The 20,458-nt window shown below is 40.8% G+C and overlaps 1 protein-coding gene across 29 annotated transcripts in view; it reads left to right on the plus strand.

Annotated features, from left to right (window-relative positions):
* nbeaa (neurobeachin a) overlaps nucleotides 1–20,458 on the plus strand; it is a 101,152-nt gene that overhangs the window by 27,796 nt on the left and 52,898 nt on the right. For all 29 annotated transcript variants that reach the window (XM_078930762.1, XM_078930769.1, XM_078930775.1 and 26 more), the window contains exons 2-8: nucleotides 5,713–5,944; nucleotides 10,066–10,166; nucleotides 12,792–12,887; nucleotides 13,087–13,208; nucleotides 15,946–16,072; nucleotides 17,301–17,420; nucleotides 18,168–18,314. In XM_078930762.1, coding sequence (XP_078786888.1) covers nucleotides 5,713–5,944; nucleotides 10,066–10,166; nucleotides 12,792–12,887; nucleotides 13,087–13,208; nucleotides 15,946–16,072; nucleotides 17,301–17,420; nucleotides 18,168–18,314 — 945 coding nt within the window. The remainder of the gene's footprint in view (nucleotides 1–5,712; nucleotides 5,945–10,065; nucleotides 10,167–12,791; nucleotides 12,888–13,086; nucleotides 13,209–15,945; nucleotides 16,073–17,300; nucleotides 17,421–18,167; nucleotides 18,315–20,458) is intronic.

The raw sequence follows: 20,458 nt of genomic DNA on the forward strand, positions 1-20,458 counted from the left end.
CCACAAAAGTGCCCATGAGAAAAAAACAAACAAGTTTATATCATAAAATACATTTTCTTTTTTAGTTTTAAGTACAAAATATAAATCTACAAATTTTAAATTGTATCCTTTAAGGTAAAAGAATTGCCAAAAAGTTAGTTGAATATTTTATGTATCAATTTATGGACTATCCATTGTGTGTATCGAACACCTCTAATGAAACCAGGTGATATTGTGACACAAAACCTCAAAACAGAACATTAAACCAAGAAGGCAGAATTGAAAAAAAAAATATAGTAGTCTTAAGGCTACAATCCTCACACCTTCATGTTTTAGCAGTAACACCTTTTTCTTTTTGGAGCAACCTGCAGTTACCATTGAAGAAATTCCAGACAGCTCGAGAAGGGAGAGGTAGGTCAAGAGAAAGGTATAGGAAAGGCTAGGAAAGGTGCTTACCCCCTTATGAGAGCCTGTGGAATCTGCTTATTGGAGCCCTTTGTGGTGTGAAGACAGCTCTGGCACTACCCTTCACACTGTCAGGAGACCTCTGAATCTCACTAAGAACTGTGGCCAGTGTACTTTACTTTGAAAGAGCGACCCATGCAGGAAAAGAATACAAAGCGAGAGAAGCGATTTCCAACAAGCTGAGAAATGCTCAGCAGTGTTATTAGTCAGAGCAATGTAAACACTTCACACTATCTAGTGCACATTAAATATTCAAGCATGCAGGGATGTTCTTAAGCACCGCTCCACTGCTGGAGTGTTTACCTGCTCGACCTTCTAGTGGTCTCCAAACCTAAACCACCACTTCCTTAGCAGTACGCTTGAAGACTCAGCTGCCGCTCTCTCAGCTTGCTGTTTGTGTGTCGTCTGAACGGAGCACGCAGGGACGAGTGGTTACGCTTGGGGAGCAATCATCGCTAAGCAAACATCTTCAACCTGGTTCCAGGAAAGCAGGGACGGTCAGCGTCTGGTTCGAGGGGCCCCTCCATCGTCTAAAGTACACCAATGTTCAAGTACTTTTTAAAAACAAAACAAAACAGTTCTCTAGTGTGATTGCTTGGTGACCCCCCCCCCCCCTTAATGGGCGGGGCCTGACCCATGTGGACTCACAGAGCTGAGAAGAAAAAGCGTAATTAAAGGTTACGAGTGTTCATTCAAAGGAATCGTGTTCCCTCGTAAAACTAATTGGTCTTTTGTTGTTGTGCATGATGGCGGCGGTGCTCAGGCGCACTCGGTCTCTTTATGATCACACTTATTGCTGTTTAGGTTGCACGCTTATTTCTACCGCCAACTGAAAGACCCATTTGAGCCAATAAGAGGTTTGATCATCTATCAGCTTTATTGACACCACATGAAATGCAGAACATTTGTTTGATTTAAATGTTCTAATTTATGCTGAAAAGAAAAATCTCATATTAGCCTCTCATTGCATCTGAATGTCTTCCTATTTGTGTTTCCCGTTGGAAGTTGATGGACCTATCCAGGTTTAAAATGTCATGTTTGGCTGTTTGCTTAGGGGAGGGGGTTATAATTACCCAGAAGGCTCTTCTTCCTTCTCCTGCTGTGCCTCTGGCTGTTCAGCTTCTCTTTTTTTTTTTTGCTGTATTGTGTGTCACAAGACTCAGTTTGTTGCAGGGCTTTGCGTCACCTCTCTTATCTGGCTGTTACGCTTTGAATGGGAAGAGCAAGCGGAGGGAGAGCATGCTGGTGCAGCACTTGAGTGGGTTTGCATTCGGTGTCCTGTGTGTTATATTTGCGAGCATCTTTCCCTTGGATGGGATCTCCCAAGTCCTCCCACCCCCCTCTTGTGCATAGAGACCATCTCTTTAGATATGCTAGCTGTAGGGATGTATGCAGATTACTGACTGTAAATGAGAATTGGACTAAGTGCGTGTGACATAGATGGCTTACTACTGTCTCCAACCAAATTAAGTCAATTCAGTCGCCATTTTTTTTGCAATATGGAGACGACGTTAGCAAGCAGTGATTGGTCAGAGTCGGTCTGAGTCAACTTTTCTATTGCAACCACTCTTGCCAGTAAGGAGTGAGCTTGTTGGAAGGCCAAACCCCTACCACTTAAGAGTGGGCTACACAAAAATCTGTCAAACTTTTCAACGTGGGGGCCAGGAGGCACCACATACTGTTAATAGTAAACATAAGAAAATACATCTTATTTAAACTGCCTGTCTTTTTGTGTTTCTGATTCTTCATTTTTTCCAGGATGAATGCAGATTGCTTATCTTTTACTAATTTTTTAACTAATTAATTAAATTTTTGATTTTATTTTTTAGGCTGCATGGTGGTGCAGTGGTTAGCGCTCTTGCCTCACAGCAAGAAGACACCCTGGTTCAAGACCCAGCTGGGGGACCTGAACCAGTGGACACCAATGGGGGACCTTTCTGTGTGGAGTTTGCATGTTCTCCCCGTGCATGAGTGGGTTTTCTCTGGGGACTCTGGCTTCCTCCCACTGTCCAAAAACATGCTTCATTGGTTAATCTAACTCAGGGGGGTCAAACTCATTTTCACTGAGGGCCACATCAGCATAGAAGCTGTCCTCAAAGGGCCAGATATAACTTATTCATGTAATTAAATATAATGAAAAAAAACGTAACTACTCCTTCATGTTAAATAACTCATTATTTATTTATTATAACTTTTTAAAGTGACAATTACAGTTGCATTGAAAACATGTTTGCTTGTTACTCTATCATAAATCCTTTTACATTGGATTCTGTCAGGTTAGGTTATATGGACAGTGTTTAAGTCCTAACATATAGTAGACCAATCCGATATTTCGAGTCCAATTCCCCCTAGATATGAATAAATACACACCAATTTTTATTTTTTATTTCAAGAAATTAAAAACTTTAATGCTCTCGAGGGCCACATAAAATGACATGGAGGGCCACATTTGGCCCGCGGGCCATAAGTTTGACACATGTGATCTAAATTGTCCCTAAGTGTGAATGTGAGAGTGTGTGTTAGTGTGATTGTGGACACTGTATCCTGCGACAGACTGGTGACCTGCCCAAAAGTGGCAGGGATAGACTCTGGCAGCCCCTGACCCCAAAAAGGAATAAATGGTAGAAGATGAATGAATGAATGAATGAATTAATTAATTAATATTTTTGAGTAGTTTTAATTTAAAAAAGATTTTTTTTCATTGCAAGTTATTTAACTGTTACACTGACCAATCAGATGCCTAAATCAAAGTATCCACGTTGAACCGATATGTTTGATTGACAAATTCGCTCGACTTCTGTTTGTGGGGTGTGGACTTCCAGCAAGCTCACTCCGGAATGGTGAAAATGGTTGCCATTGAAAAAAGAGAGATTATGACAAAAAAGCAACAGCATTACATGCTTTTATTGTACCTGAAAGCTGCTGCTGCTGTTTAAAGACGTGATCGCATGACTGCTCTTTTTATTATTTTTTTTTGTCTCTAACCCACTTCATCTTGCTCAGAGTCACAGGGGGAACTGGTGCATGTCGCAGCTGTTATCAGGCAAAAGGCAGAATACAACCTACAGGTTCAGGCAATTCATCATAAAACCAGACAGACAAGTGATGCAAGTGAGCATGCATGCTCGCATTCACTCCAATGGACTACTACTACTAATGCTCAACCAAACCTGCTACTTTTTGAAGAATTGTGATCTCTTTTTTTATTTTATCCTCCTAACATAAGGAGATTAGCATTTAAAAAGTCCCCCAAATTGGGCTTGGATTGGAAGAAGGGCTGTAAAATATGAGAAAAACGATATTAGGGATCAATATTGCAATGACAATATTTCTTACAATAAATGAACAAATATAGCAAAACAAGTAAATACATCATTTTCATTTCACTGTAAAAGTTTAATTAAAAGAAAAGTCAAAATAACTTAAATTAGACTCCAAATGACCCTCGTGTACATTAGGAGGCGAGCATCTGACATCAAAGGGGTCTGTGTGATTGATAAAATGCATAAACGGATTTATTTGATTAGTTAAATACTTTAAGCTGCCATAAGATTGTTTTAGCACATTTTAAGTAACCATTTATTGCAATTTTTGCCGAATTTTGCCATTTTGTGTATTACACATCCCAAAATTTGTGATTTTTTTGTGGAGGCCTAATTGGAAGCATTACTGATATACAAATATAAAGTCTAATTTGAAAATTGGTCATTTTTTGAATTCCTGCTCCAATCATCCTTTGATCTATTGTAACTCTTGTGCTATCCTAGGCACTTTAACATTGGGAGTTGGGTCATCTAGACCCACTAGACAGTGCTCTGAACCTTTTTTCTTCAATGATTTGTGATCTTCACTGGTGTCCATGGATTACATGAAATCTTTCCACGTTTATCCACCTTTGTCATAGGGAAAACACGTCAATGTAAGGGTGGGGTCATCTAAGATAGCACAAGGGTTAAAAGTGTTCCCAGTGAACTTTTAACCATGATTAAGCCCTTATTAGATCAAATTAAAATTAAAAACTGTTCTAGGACATAGTTTCTGCAGAATGGCAGTAGTTCATTAGAAATTTGGCTCTGAGGGTTAGGGTTCTCCAGCCGAACAGTTTGTAGCCAGATACCAGATCAGACAAGGTAAACAAAGACTTACATCGATCTAGTCGTCCACAAGCAGATGCATCCGAATGGAGCGGAGCTGGGAGCCCGTGGCTTGCAGTTACTACGTCACAACTCCAAGCTTTTTCCGCAGCATTTTTTCTATCAGGTCCTGATTTACAGCTATTTGAATAAAGAAAAACCCTGAAAGGCAATTTTAAGCTTTGTTTTAGTTTTATATAAATGTCCTCCATCATGAGACTTAACGCCACAAGAACACGTTATAAACAACAAAAACACAATTTTCATCAGAGTGGGTCTTTAAGCTCAAATTAAATTACCTTCATTTTAATTTTTTCTACAAGGTCAGCATAATTCATAAAGCACTTGAGATTCAGATACTAAATGATCCCTCTCTTTCTCCTCTCATTATGATCGATCTGGTTTTGTAAAAATTTTTATTACTTTTGTTTTCTTCAGGTTTCTATAGACATAATTTACAGTCCTTCTAGTGTTCATAGACCTTGCTGCTCTAACATCTGTTCCAAGTATCTGTGCCACATTATTTAATAACCCTAACTGGGCTTTTTTAGCTTCCCGGTTGCCGTGGCAACCCTTTTCTTGGACTGTGTAGTACGCAGAGCAGGAGCCGTGAGGGAATGCTCACATCGGTGCGGCGCATGTGAGGCACAATCAAACGAAGTCTGTTCTTTCACAAGTGATTATGGTGCTTCAGTCATTAGGAGACGGAACATTTGCTCTCAATTTGACAAATGTGGTATCATCTGACTAATGCCATCTGAGAGGCCCGGGACTAAAGTGTGTACTAATCAGTGTCCGTGTGTGAATTCTGATTATTTCTATTGTATGTGTGCGTAGATCTGAGATAGCTCTGAGAGCTGTATCATATTAAAGAGAAAGGAAAGGCGGTGTGTTTCTGGATGAATGATGTTTCAATATCCCCTCGTCCTGGAAAATGCTTTCCAAACCACAATCAACCTCCATCACAACCCAGACTTATATCTCTCTTAAAGACAAAAGATTAAAAGCTTCACTAAATCATTCTCTCTTTTATCTTTTTTTTGGTCACCACTCTTTCCCTTCAACCTATCTCCTCTGCACACAAACATCCTACTGCCTGCCTCCTTTTCCTTACCTGCTCCTTCATCCTTTCCAGCTGGTGGGTGGCGAATTTGACCTGGAGACGAACTTCATCATCCAGGAGGCGGAAAGCATCGGCTGCATGGTGGAGCTGCTGTCCCACTGCGAGGTGACATGCCAAGCCGAGATCTGGAGCATGTTCACAGCCATACTGCGCAAGAGTGTGCGCAACCTGCAAACCAGCACAGAGGTGGGCCTGATCCAGCAGGTGCTGCTCAAAATGAGCACTGTGGACGATATGATTGCAGGTACGACGTGTGGAGGGAGTTACTGTTTAAGACCATGAGGGCTAAGTGCATGCTGTCATTTGTTTGGTTTGTACCATGAAATCGTATAACAGAACTTTGGAAGCAGTGTTAAGTGTTTTAGAGACACAGTGGTCCACCAGTGGATCAATCAGTTCTTGAAGTCCCAGGATTGACTGTGCTCTGCGTCTTTAGGCAAAACTCTGAACCACACATTGCCCTCGATTTAAAAAAAAGCTGGAAGTTACTAGAGATAAAAGCATCTGCTAAATGAAACCATGATACATTTCCTCATGAAAATAGTTCTTTAAGCTATTCATTGATTTATTTATATGTGCTTAATCAGAGAAAATCAGAGTATTCAAAAATAGACTTGAAAGCAAACTCCACACCAAAAAGCCTAGTTTTGTAAATTATTAAACATGTATGTATTTTTAAAATGGCACTTGCATATCTACATGCACACGTAGTACTTTTGTCGAAAAATATACTTCTACAGCTTAGAAGCAGAACTGTTTCCATTAGTCAGAGTAGGAGGTCTTTTTGTAACCAATTGACCAGAGCAACCTAAGGGTTGTGGTCAGACAGGTATAGCCCTGGGGGCAACCCATGCCCCGCACTTTGAAGCTGGTGTAAAAAGGAATAGAAAGGGAGCGTTTATCCATCAACAGCTGAGTGGCTTGTTACATAAGAGGAACTCACTTAATCCAATGAAAAATGTACAAAACTGGCAACCCAAATATACTCTGACTTTTTCCTCATTAAAACCTTTTTTTCTTATTGTTAGATTAAATATTCTATTTGTTTTGTATTTGACATCACACACTGCGTGATGTCAAATGGCAATCGTTTGATTGGCTGGTGACAGTCAAATCTTTAGCAGTACAGCAGCTAAAACCAACACCGTACAGCATGTCAGCATCTGACCTACTTTAGCCTTTGGTGTTAAGTGTTTGCTACGACCTGTCACCTGCAGCATACTTTAAAAAAAATGTGCATGAACATTTTTACTCAACGGGCTCACCAAGTGGTCCACGATCGTAAAATTTCGTGCGGGAGCCACATACAGGTTTGCCTATTTTTTGCCTGAAGACAGCCTGTTTCTACCCCTGAGGGCAGTTGTGACTAAGGCAAAAAGGGGTCTGTGTTCCAACGACTTCGACTAAATGGTCAAATTATTTGGAAAAATGGCATTTGATTACATCATAACCGCCTTCAATAGTGATGGCTTTAGATTGGCCCAATCGAAACTATAGGGGTATTTTGGCCATCCTTCCAATCGTTGGGGACAAGGGGTCACCTTTTACTCTGAAAAACAATAAAAAGCCAAAACAACTTGCAACACTTACAGCCTTGTTTCATTTTCAATTCCTTTTCTACTCTTAAAACCTTCCTCTCACACACACACAGCCACAGACACATACAGGTGGCTTTGCATTAGCCCTGTTCGTCATAACGCGTAGAGACAACCTGCCAGGAAGGAAGCTTCAAGTGCTGGTTGAAGCTTTCTCGCTTTTTCAAAGTGATTGTTTTTGTCACCACATTTACAGAGTTTTTTTCACCCCTTCAGCAACTTTGATTCGAGACGACACTTATCTCAAATGAACATGGGTGTGTTGTATGGAAAATAAAGGGAATCACTTCACTAGCAGTTTCCTTACAGAACGCAAAAGCTCCTTTATATAGAGGAGACGGTAAAAGCTTATCCTCATTTGATGGCACTTTATGGTCATTCAAATCAAACAAAAATTAGAAATAAAATCATTTTATTGATCCTAACCACTATTTGATCAATCAGATTTATTAATTTAGCACTCTTCTTAACAAATTACAAGTGCCTTCCATGACCCAGTAGAATTCAAAGACACACAAAAAAACAAAGCATTAAAACCTTAAAAAGAGAGAAATAATGAGAAATAATGTAATCAATTTAAATTATAGTTAACTGAAAGGCAGTCAATCTATTTTATAAACGACATTTTCCATTATTTTCTTTCAATTGTCACAAGGGGCCTTGCACACAGCATAACTGTATTATTATTTCTTTTATTTATTTATTTTTTTTAACTTGTCCTGTCCAACAGCTGGGCAGACAGATGAGAGCTGAGGGCCTCTTGTGTTGGACATATTTTACTTTAACAAGAGGGGTTATTAATCTGCAGACAAACCAAAGGTATGTCTGAATAAACCCCTTTTGTAATTGAGGCCAAACTTTATTAATTTCAATCATGTTTGAAAATCTTGGGTGTTGGACCGGACGGAAAAGGAAAGAGGGGAAGAAGAGAGAGGGACGTTAGAGAGGGGGGGGGGGTAGGAGGGTGATAATAGGAGGGGAAGGGGGATAAGACCATGAAGCAACATAAAGCAACAAGTTTACTGGTTGTTAATCATTATGGTTAACTGTATTATTATTTCTATCTGCTCTTCAAAAAGGTTGATGGCACTTTTGCAGACCAAAAGCACGACCGGTTACAGCAGAGAATGTTCAAGCATGCCGTTGATGGCCTTTAGATAGGATCCAGATCCTGTAGAGCGTCTCTGCGAGTGGCAGAGCGCGGAGGCTTCCCATTGAAAGGAACAGGAGAATCATTCAGAGAAGTGTGAAAAGACTGTGGGGGATGCTCTGAATGTGCTTTAGCAACTGAGTTGTGTGAAAACTCTGTTGGGTGTCTACACTGTTGAAATTTAACAAATTTCTATAAGGTTCCAGAGAAAGATTCTATCTGAAATCTTTGTTTTCTCTCTTTGGTTGATTTTCCGGTAAAATAAATTTATTTTAACATCCGTAAATTGTCTAAACCAGCTTTATCCTGTTCATGCTTTCTGGGGGTTTTGGAATCCCAGTTGCACTTAGACGAAGCCAGGAAATGCCTTAGACGCATTACTAGTCCATAACAGAACTTTAATCGGATAACCACACTCACTCCTGAGTCTTATGTTAACTTCTCAAATATGTTTTTAGAGTGTGGGAAAAAGAAGAAAAGCCTGATCTGCACATGTGGAGCATGCAGACCCTACTGTGAATCCAGCCAAGACTTTCATCAGGATTTTTTGGTTTTAGGTGATGGTGCCAAACAACTTTACCACCATGCACTCTACCCTTCTAACCATAAAACTGATACAAAGGGACTTTTAGCACAATTTGACTAAACTGCAATATGTATTCTGTATTAAACACAGCTAGGGATTTCTATTTAGTGGCGATACTCACCCAAAGGTGTCCTGTATTATCCTTATCCTGCCTGCCTCTGTCTGTCCTCATGTATATCAGAATGTAAATGACTTATTTCCACCATAAGGGCATATTCTGCTTGGACCACTATATTAATTTCCACTGACTCCTCTTCGAGATCCCATTCCAGACCACTCAAAATGACCTATTTCATACCAAAAACACCCTTTTGAATCTGGGATATCGAGTGTTTGCATTTTCCTCTCATACCGATCACTTCAATAAGCTGGCATTATTTTCTGTCGCTATGGTTCTGTTGAATGAATTATTATGGGAAGACTATTCATATCTAGCAGGCTTAATATGGGAAAAAAAAGAGCCTCTCTAAGCATATTATCCAGCCTGAATGGGCTGTGCTGTAACTCTGCCATATCTGCACTGATCTGTTGTGTTTGAGTAAAGTGAAGGTCAGTGAAGCAGGAAGGTCATCCACAAATGCCTGGCTTTTAATTATACCCTCAAAAATGGCGTAGAAATTACGTCTAAATGACTCTGGTTTTTTCTGTCTTTTGGGATGTTGAATTAGAATAATAAATGCCTACGATGCCAGTAATTTAAAACAGTTCAAGAAAAGTTTGTGGGCTGAGGTGATGCTTTACCGACCAACTCTCAGATTCAAGGTTGTGTGAGTTTTGTGTTCACCGAAGCAGCTGTGAGTGTGTGGAGAGTGAAGCACAGTCCAGCATTGGCTGAAGTGTATGATGAATTGACCAAAGCTCGCAGTATACACACTGTGTCTGTTTCATGACCTCATCATATTTTATCGCAGAAATGTGAGAGCAGAGCCGTCCAAATGCTGAGTCACAAGCAAAGTGATGAGAATACTTACATTTCTCTGCTGTCTAACCCCCACCACCCCTCCACCCTCGCCCTTTTGCTTGTGTTTCTTCAGACCTCCTGGTGGACATGCTGGGAGTCCTGGCCAGTTACAGCATTACAGTCAAGGAGCTTAAGCTGCTCTTCAGTATGCTGAAAGGAGACAATGGCATCTGGGTAAGTTGTTGTGGTTGTTCACTTTATGGGATATTCCTTGAATTGGCAGATGCCCTTTCTGATGCCCGGATGCCCTTTCTGACACTTTCTGTATTTTCTCCGACTTGGGCCCTCTTTAATGAAACAAAATAAAAGCAACAGAAAAAACATTAAACACATTTCCCTAGAGAAGTATTGGTATGTTTCAGAGTAACTTTAATGTACTTTCCACTTATCTTAGTTAACGGCAAACTGTCAAATAAAAAAAATGTGAAAAATATTGCTTTGGTTAGTAAAAAAGTGTTTTTTTTGTCAATTTACTTTATTCTACAAACAGACTTTCTTAGTACTTTTGAACCCTTGTTTTTCTTCTACAATAAATGTGCACTGTTTCTAGAAAGTCGCTGTTTGTTAGAGATGCGACGGATCACGAACAACGGTGCGACACACGTGTACCGCGGATCATCTCCCATCTCCTCCTCCTCGTGCGCACCTCTCGCGCGCATCATTTGTCTTGTGTCATATTCATTTACACCATCTTTGTTTTTAACATGCGTCCAAGCTGCTTGATGTTTGTCCAGGAAGTGCGTTAACCTGCAGCTCCTGCCGCATGTGGTAGGAGCTCCCATCAAATGACACTTTGCAAAGCGTTGCTCCACGTCATTATGATTTCCTTCAGAAATCAGTCAGACTCTCAGCTAGGAGCAGCAGCCGTCCCACTTTCTGTGGCAGGAAAAAGCCGCTGCTCCGTCTGGAACCAGTGGGAGGGGCTTTATCCCAGAAGGGAACACAGTGAAAGAATGAACCGTCCCTTGATACTCTTACTTTTTAAAAAATGTATTTCTTTTTTTTTCTTTATTTCCAAAAAGCCAATCTCTCAAACACTTTTGTTTACCGGTATATAGTTTAAATGAAGGAATATCTTGAGTTCAAAGACCTCCTTAACGTTTTGTTTTTATAAAAAGGCCTCAATGAGCAAATATTTTGACAATAGAATACATTTGTGTCAGTGTGTATATGTTTTGAAATACTTTATATATATGCTTTATTAAATCTATGGTTTGAAGATTAAAAAGAATTGTAGAGTGTTCTGTAGTTTTTTCCCCATTTTTCTGATCCGAAAAATGATCCAAACCATGACCCTAAAACCGTAACACGATCCAAACCGCGAGTTTTGTGATCCGTTGCACCCTTAGTGTTTGTGAATAGTTTTGGAATCTCAATTTCTTGCATTTAAGAGTCCTACCAAAATCCCAGCTTTGCTGAGTGATCAGTCTGGGTATTTTTTTTTCAGGAACAGCATGTTTGTGTAGTTAAACAAGACCAAGGTAGAGAATGTTTGTGTGTCTCCAGATTGATTTATGCATAGATGTCAAGACAAGGGCACTTTTTTGTGATTTCTTTTTTCCCCTTTTTTTTCTTGCAACTGAGGATTAAATGTGTTAATGTTATTAGAGCAGTACAACCGTGATGTAAAAAAGCCCCGACAACCTAATCAGGTGTGAAGGTGAAACAGTCAGCTCCGTTCAATATTATCAGGCCTGCTGTGCGAATAACCCGGCTAACCACGGAGCAGCTTCTCGATACTAAATGACTCGTATTTTTTCTCCTCTGACAGCCTGTTTCACCTCTACATCTCCTCAGCTTGAGCTCTTCTTCCCAGCTCAGTCTGCTTCACTAGTCTTTGTCATGCCGGACTACTATTTTCCTTTAGTTGTGATTGAGCCCACATGTGTGAGGTTCTCTTAAGATACGTCCACAAAGCTTCAGTATTCCATCTATTAGTTAGTGCATACAAAATGGATAAAACATTAAAAAAATAAATCTGAAACCTATTTTACAGTTTATTTATCATTTATTTGAGCTCCTTTAAATTATATTATTTTGATGTTGTAGGGACTTTTGCTTCTGGATGTGGTATTCTCATCTCCTTAGCTTACTGATTAGCGCACATTTAGCAACTTGTCTACGTTTAGTGGTCACAGAGTAGCTCTTTAAAAACCGGGCTGTGCACGTTTGAGATGAATGAATGGGGTTAAAGTCCTATTGAAAGGCCCATCCCATGGCTATTTGCTTGTGTTTATTTACAGATTTGTTATAAAATCACTAGTTCGTCAACTGCTGCCTTCTGGAAAAAAAAAAAAGTCAAAGGTGATTGGTCAAGCGCAGTAGCCTGATGAAGCCCTGTCCAAACCTCAAGATGTTTTTTATTGACTTCCAGGAAGTGACAAAGTCCAAGAAATCCTCAAAAACCTGCAAATTTGCCATTATTCGTAATGGTTGAGCTATTTACTAGTTTATAAGTGGCCTTTAGATTGTCTCCTAATACATGCTTGAGTGCAACCGCAATCAACCTCTGGTCGCTCATCAGTGGTCCATACCCATAGCATTCTGTTCAATGAGCATCCTCAGCCAATCCGCTTTGTCCCTTCATCCCTGTCCAGTCCTGTTCCTCTGCCTAGCAACCCTCCCTAGAGACAGATCGATTACAACTTCACCATGGTATTGAGTAGTTGTAGTCAGGGGGGGGGGCGTATGATTGAAGACTATTGATCTGGCGTGGTTGTGGTAGAGATGTGATGTCACAGCTGGCATCTGTCACACTCTTAGGAAAGTGACCCTCTCGTCTCTTCCACTCTCCTCTAGCCAAGACATGCGATCAAACTCCTGTCAGTGTTGAACCAGATGCCTCAGAGACATGGTCCGGATACCTTCTTCAACTTTCCGGGACGCAGTGCAGCGGTAAGGCAAGACGCCTCAACAGCTCATTGACAACACATTAGTTAGACGTGTTGCTGATGACGCTTTCACAATCAGTCTGCCCTTTTGCGTTGGCACTTTACTCAGCCAGCACAAGAAGCAGAGTAAATACCATTAGGAGCTGGTAAATGGTGGTATAATAGTTGTCATACAAATGAGCTCTGTTTGTGTCCCCAACCAGGCTATAGCATTACCCCCAATCGCCAAATGGCCCTACCAGAATGGATTCACTATCAACACTTGGTTCAGACAGGATCCACTCAATAACATCAATGTGGACAAAGATAAACCATACCTTTATTGGTAAGTAGAATAATATTTGTAAGAGCTATATTAAGAGTGCTTAATTTGGATTAAGAGTTAAGAATATTTTTGAACATTGACATCTGGACAGGAGGAACCTGATTGAATTTTTTTAACCAAATCATTAGAAATGTATTGGTTATTCCCAAAACATTTCATGCCAACCGATTTAATAAAACAAAAAAGGATAATGTCACAAGACTGAAATACATGAACATTAACCTATTAGGTAAACAGATAGTTTAATTAAAACCAAAGTTTAAATGTTAAGGCACTCTACAACGAACGTATGACCTCCTGAATGCTTGAACTTGTTGTGCATCTCTGGTGTTGTAAGTACAAGCCGTTAGCCAGTAGGAAGCGTCATTAGCTTTGACCTTTTATTCATTGAACTCCCGTTCTCCACCGGTGTGCCTCTTCTCTCCACCTTTTCGTCCGGTTCCACCTTTAAGAGAGTCCAAGATTTATCACCAACAAAAAGTCAGTCTTCTACAAAAAAGGATGACATGTAGTCATCTACGTTCCAGACACTGTTGCGAAAAAAAAAAAAAAAAAGAACTGTAATCATGTGGAGTGTTTGAATGTAATCCTGTTTCCCTAGTAACCGTTTTTCCGGTTGTCATGGCAAGTAACAGGCGAGCGAGGGAGGGCATCGTTGTCTCTTTTGGCCCAGGTCTTATCATCCTCCCCCAGATGTAGCTGCTACTCAAGCCACACGTCTGATACTGGCCTCCGCAGTTGCAATGAAGGCCATGATAAAACACTTTTAACGCCTTCCTAATGTAAACCGGGGATTCACTTGAGAGGGATTTATATCTGCTCCCTGGCTTTGCTATGTGTGTGATCCTTCCGGGCCTGTTTTAGACATGAAACGTGTCCTAGCAGGGAGACTGCATTCTCCATGGATGTTACAATATGTGGGAGTGTGGGAAGAAAAATATTATGGGGGAAAAAAAGATGGAAAGGGATCAGTGATAAAACTGCATCTAGAAGCCACGTGGTTGTTGTAAAGAAGGCACTTTAAAGACTTGCTTGTTATGGCTAGCACTGGTTTAAATAATGCGCTATGTGAGTGTTAGAGGTGCTCAGCTTGTACATTAGTAGGAAGGATTTATTTTTTGTTCTTTTATTTTTCATCTGTGAAATTGCATAAAAGCAGAAAGGTTCACCTCCTTGGGAAAATATGTACCGTAATTTCCGGACTATAAGCCGCTACTTTTTTCTTGCGCTTACAGCCCTGCGGCTTATTCAGTTACGCGGCTAATTTATGGTTTTAATTGGCGGCCGCCATGTACGTACTTTCGGACTCAGTGAATGGTTTGAATTTTTATCTAACACCAAGCACAAGTCATTTGTTTTTCTATACACCTCTAAGCAGCCAAACAGCATGGACCTCACTTCAGGTCTTAGACACTTCAGTCATGGTTCAACAAAACGAAACACGCATGCCCAGCCGCATCCCAGAATCCTTTGGTGCCATTAGACCCGACGTGCACGTGATCGCCGCTACAATATGATGAAACTTTCAAGTTAAAAGCAATCGTTAAAAGCAGCGTAAAAAAATCCACCATCACCAACGGGTTTGGAAAAGCCGCTCTGCTGCGTGACAGAGAGAACAGCGCATGCTCGGGAGTGAATTTACCTCTGAGTCATAGTGACTCGGCTTGCTGCACGTAAATATGTGGGAATAACATCAGCCTTTATTTTGTCGGGACACGACTGGAAACACAAATCGACGTGATCGTTTTAACGGTTTCTAAGGACTGAGCGGAATTTTGCTTTGAAAAGCCTCTGTGTGAGCTGGAGACATGTCCTGCTGCTCTTATAGAGCTGCGGGGCCGATGGCAGTCTGATGGCTCCCACACGTAACAACGCATCCGCCCCTCATCCACAAAACTTACAGTATTAAGTCCGATTGCTCTGCACAGACACGATTTGCTCCTCCCTGGAGCTGCCCTGGCCAGAGGTGTCGGAGAAGATAGGAAGGGGAGCGCGCGGGGCGAGCGTGGAGCGCAGAGGCGTCCGCTGAGCAACAGTGTTTGTTGTGGAAGGAAATTTCTGATGCACGCGCCTCGCTGAGGCGCTGGTATCGCGCTGAGGCGCGCGCTTTTCAGTCGCCGCTGCTTTATTTTACTAGTGTGTTTTTTAACCAGCCCTGTTACTCCCATAACGCTGCCGCGACACAAGCGGAAGGAGAGCTTTTCCCGTTCACCCCTCCATGCACTGCTGATACTTGCTCATTCTTAAACACGTACAACAGTGTGGCGAGCCCGGCGTTGGCCCCGCCTTTAGCCCCTAAGACTCATGGGAAAAGGGGAATCGCGGATGTAAATTTCCTCATCATAACTGAGGGATGTAATGTTGATTATATGGTTACTGTTTGTAATTTTATGTATGATACCTAGATTGTCAATAAGTAAAAATAAATAAATAAATAAATAAATAAATAAATAAATAAACCATAACTGAGGAACTTGTGAACAGAATAGAGGTCCATGCTGTTTGGCAGATGTGGGTATAGTCACATGCATGAGCCTGAGGCAAGGCTGACTCCTCCCACAGTGTGCTAATGCATCACACCTACTCGGGGATTCAGGACGTGAGTTCTCAGGTTCACCATGTTGCCTACTGGGTGCGGCTTGTAATTGGGTGCGCTTTGTAGTCCGGAATTTACGGTAATTGAGTTTCATTGTAAAATATGTAAATATTTTCTCTATTTTTCTCTGTCTCTTTGTAGTTTTCGCACAAGTAAAGGAATCGGTTACTCTGCCCACTTTGTGGGAAACTGTCTCATCGTGACCTCACTAAAGTCAAAAGGAAAAGGCTTCCAGCACTGTGTGAAATACGATTTTCAACCTCGCAAGGTAAGGAAATGCAAATTTTGGAAATCTTGTGTCACTTGTTAGATGAGACACATCAGGGTCGGGGAGTGCTCTTTTCCTCTATCTCTTCCCGCACTCACCGGGAATGTTGATGAGTCTAGATATAGTCGGTCAATTAAGGCCTGCACACTGCCCTTCTCCCGCACTGTCAGCATTTTGCTGTTGTCTTGCACAGTGACACACACTCAAACACATGCTAGCGTGCACTTTAGGCAAACTCACACCGATCTGATGAGATGGCTTTCCAAAGTATTTGCTGACCTGGTAGAATCCCTGCAACGCTTAACAAAGTTCCCAGTGGTTCCATTTGATCAATTCATAAGTCACTCTGTCCTACATTCTTTTGTTGGTTGGATGCACAGGTTAATGTGTGTTTCCATGTGCTTGTGGAATAGAGAATGGCTTTAAGTACATTTGCTGATGCCCAGTGGTGTAGAAAATGTTAAAATTCTAGTTTTGTTTCAGTCTGCTTAGATTTCACCTCTTATTTTTGTTTCTCTTCTATTTTGGACCAAACATCTATCATAGCCTCTACCATGCTAGGACCAGTTCATGCAGCAAACTCAGACATTACGAAGAGGGTATATTATTGTTCCTGGTTTGAAAACATTCTTTTAAAGTTTGAGCACTTCAGATTATAAAACCCTGGAAACATAATGAACAACAGATTCTCCTAAGATTATGACCAAAGCTAACCCTATTAGTTCTAATGCTAGCCTACTTGGTATCCTTGATTGTGGATATGTCCGAATTCCCTAACTACCGGTACTAAAATGTGGGACTGTCCATTGCTTTAGATTCAGACAGCAATTCGGACACTATGCTCCCTCCTTTTTTATTAAACGCCATATATGACATCATGGAATTCCCAGAGTAAAAACCCAATAAATACAAACATTTTTCAAAGACTATTTCGGAATCCACTGTGTTCTGATGATGAAAACTTGGGTTATGTCCGAATTCTTTCACTACTCACTACATAGTGCGTTTGCCATTTGGAGTGCCGTCCAAATGTAAAACTCCAAAATTGCATATACCCTTTAACAAAATGTGTAATAATTTATTATGTAATTCCTTTAAATGTACTGTTCGTACAAAAAGTTTTGGTTTTGGTTGAAAACTTTTGGAGTTGATGATAGAAATAGCTTTTTTTTTTACAGTGTGGGGGGTTAGCCTGTGCGTATTCATCATTTTGCTGTGTTTTTTTTAGTGGTACATGATCAGCATCGTCCACATCTACAACCGCTGGAGGAACTCAGAGATCCGTTGTTATGTCAACGGACAGCTGGTCTCCTACGGTGACATGGCCTGGCACGTCAACACCAATGACGTAAGTGCACTGACTTTAAAGAAATCAAAACCAAAACAAACAAACTTTCAGTAAAGGCCCTTTATGCCAGCGTCTCAGCCGGACTCTACTTCAAACTTCCCTCCTGTTGTGAGCTTGGCTAATATTTGAGGTTTGCCCTCTGATTAGTTGGCTGGCGCAGAGTTGCCCTTGGGCATCTCTCCAGCAAAACTCAAAGCCAACTTCCAACTTTTTCATTTAGCCGGGGACAGGCAGCCTGACCTCTCAGTGGCAACTCATGCTCTTGTTACATTGCTACATTACCAAGAGTGTTTTTCTTAATTCATTTTTTTCTGTGGGGAAATGGCTCTACCTTTAGGGCAAGTGTTTTAGATTGTTCACAAAGTTTGTGAAATGTATCAAAGTTTTGTTAAAGGGGAAAAAAACAAGTCTTAAATGTGGCGATACTACCAGTTTGTTTGGTCTTAAGGCTTCATGATTAAAAATACTACTTTAGGAGAGCAGAGGATATAAGGTATTATACTGACTTTATTCATAAAAGATGAGTAGACGTTGGTTATGTAGTTGCAGGTAATACCAAAGTTGGAAAATGTTGATTTAAAATCAGCAATCATTGAATATATACTTTTTATATAATCGTCATAGTTACCGTTATGGATGCTAGTGCCAAATAATTAAAAAGGTTAATAGGTTGTTGCTACCTTCAAACACAATTTTATCCACCTATGTTGTATTCAAACATAAGTTTGGGTTTTGTCTGTTTTTCAGAGCTATGACAAATGTTTCCTGGGTTCTTCAGAAACAGCGGATGCAAACAGAGTGTTTTGTGGCCAGCTGGGAGCTATCTATGTTTTCAGCGAGGCTCTCAACCCAGCTCAGATCTTTGCCATCCACCAGCTTGGCCCAGGATACAAGGTAACGGATAATAAGATGCTGCATTTGCACCATCTGTGTACTGGACATTCCTGTCACGCACTTTCTGTCGGAGTGTGCAACTTGATGCTGCTTTATTCTACCTTCATAGAAAAAAACCCTAGTAGAGGCTAGAGTCATCATAGTGCTGTCAAATGATATAGTATTCCATACCATGACAGCTCAGCTGTGGTGTTACAGACTTATTTTGAGCGCTTCAAGGGGAATCCTTTGCCATCTGAGCTTACCTTTTGTCATAATTATGCAACTTTAGCACACATCAAGTTCAATTTGTGCTCCATCCAGCTTGAAACTCATAAGAGACACACTGTGTGTAGAAATTCTTCAACACTGCACATATATTGGACTTTGGCACACCTCAAAGGTATGTAACATTTAGCACAAAAGATCCCTGCAAACTCTATGCTCAAAGAACCTGTTAAAATTCAAACAGATTTATTTCTAAATATCAAGTCTGTTCGTGCATTTCTGTGACCATGAAAAAATATTCCGTGACATTTCATGAATTTGAATAATGAGCACCAAGTGCTGCACAAATTGCCACTTCTACCCTTTGGCGTAGCTGTCAGTGAAGGAAGAGATGCTGGAGCACCTTGCCAGCTGTTTGCATCTTGTTCTGGCAGACTTGCACCCTTCAAACTTTTATTAGCTTGTTGATCAAAGTGTCCAAAGCTATCAAGGTTGATGTGCCACTGCAACACACTTGTATAAAACTTCTACAGCTGTTCAGGAAAAAGGTTTAGTGTAGATTCTGAAGAGGAGTTTCACTATACACAAAAACATTTAGTTTGAACCTTTTCCTTTGTTCTTCATATGGATTTCCAAACCATTTTAGCTTTTCGAAATATTAAATTTTTGTTCTTCTCATTTTAAAATATGGTATTTTATTTCTCCTCCGCGTAATTACATGCTTGGCATTTGCTGTTTGGCTTCCATGAATTTTGATTTCTCACTCTGTTCCAGCCTGCAGTTTCCTGAGGCTGATCACTCACATGATTGCCTCTCTGCATGCCGCAGAATGGCCTTCTCAGATGCCCAGAAGAGACCATTAAATGGCTCAGTTGCTTCAAAGCCACAAGCCTCAGTGCTGGTGCTGTAATGATGGGTGCGTGGGCTTTTGGGCTGGCTGAAGAAGGATGCCAGTGGGACTCAGCTTGTGTCACACAGCTTCCCTGATTTATTACTGCACGGGCCTGTTCTTGTTCTCACGGCTTCACGCAGACGATGATATGTGTACATGACAGGCGGAGCTGCCTCGTCGGTCTTGAGAACTATATCTGCGCGTAAACTGCACAGTTCAGCGTACGCGCGCAGCTGTGTGCGGCCTGTTGGTCTGAGCCGTTGTCGGTGTTCCGGCCAGGTAATGAGCAGCACAAAGCGGACAGACACGCCGCTTCCTCTGCCGCACAAGCCTTCAGCGCAGCGAGGAGGCTGGCGGTCATTACGTCTGAAGCAGCTTATGATGACCGCCATGCTGTGTGTGCACGTGCAGCTTAGCGCCTCCATGCTTCACTAATGACAGAAGGAAACAGAATGTAGCCTCTTGATTTTTTTTTTCTTTGTGGGGATTTTTCAGGAGAGCTCCATTGTTGTTTTATGCTCTTCTCCTTGCATGTGTGTTTAGTTTTCACATGTCTGTTGAATGTGGTGATAAATGTGTTGTTATTTGCTCTCATCATCCTGGGTCCAGATGTCCTCATTGCAGAGCTCTGCCAGCAGTCTGGCCATAAGACAATTAATGAAGCATACAACTCTACCAGAACACCTGTATCACATTTGCAGGTTTTCATGTGTACAACTGTATTTGTCAGGTAATGAATTATAATAATAGATTTTAAGGTGCATTGCACCTTAAAATATTAACGTTTAAATAAGGCTTTGGACTTTGCACCCTAATCGAGCTACAATTAGCTGCAAAAACTACTTATTTTGATCCGTTTTATTATTATTTTATTAAGTTTAGTCATTTAATAATAGTACATAAATTCTTACTTAATATTTCACAGTGGTGCTTTAATAAATAGCATTGTAGCAAGTATATTTCCATGTCTGTAGTTCATAGGGTTAACATCTAGAGGGGATAACTTAAAGTCATGATCACGTTTACATCCATGTTAATATCAGTA

This window comes from Oryzias latipes, chromosome 14 (assembly GCF_053564925.1).
Source record: "Oryzias latipes strain Hd-rR chromosome 14, Olatipes_Hd-rR_3.1".
In the NCBI taxonomy this organism is placed as follows: domain Eukaryota; kingdom Metazoa; phylum Chordata; class Actinopteri; order Beloniformes; family Adrianichthyidae; genus Oryzias; species Oryzias latipes.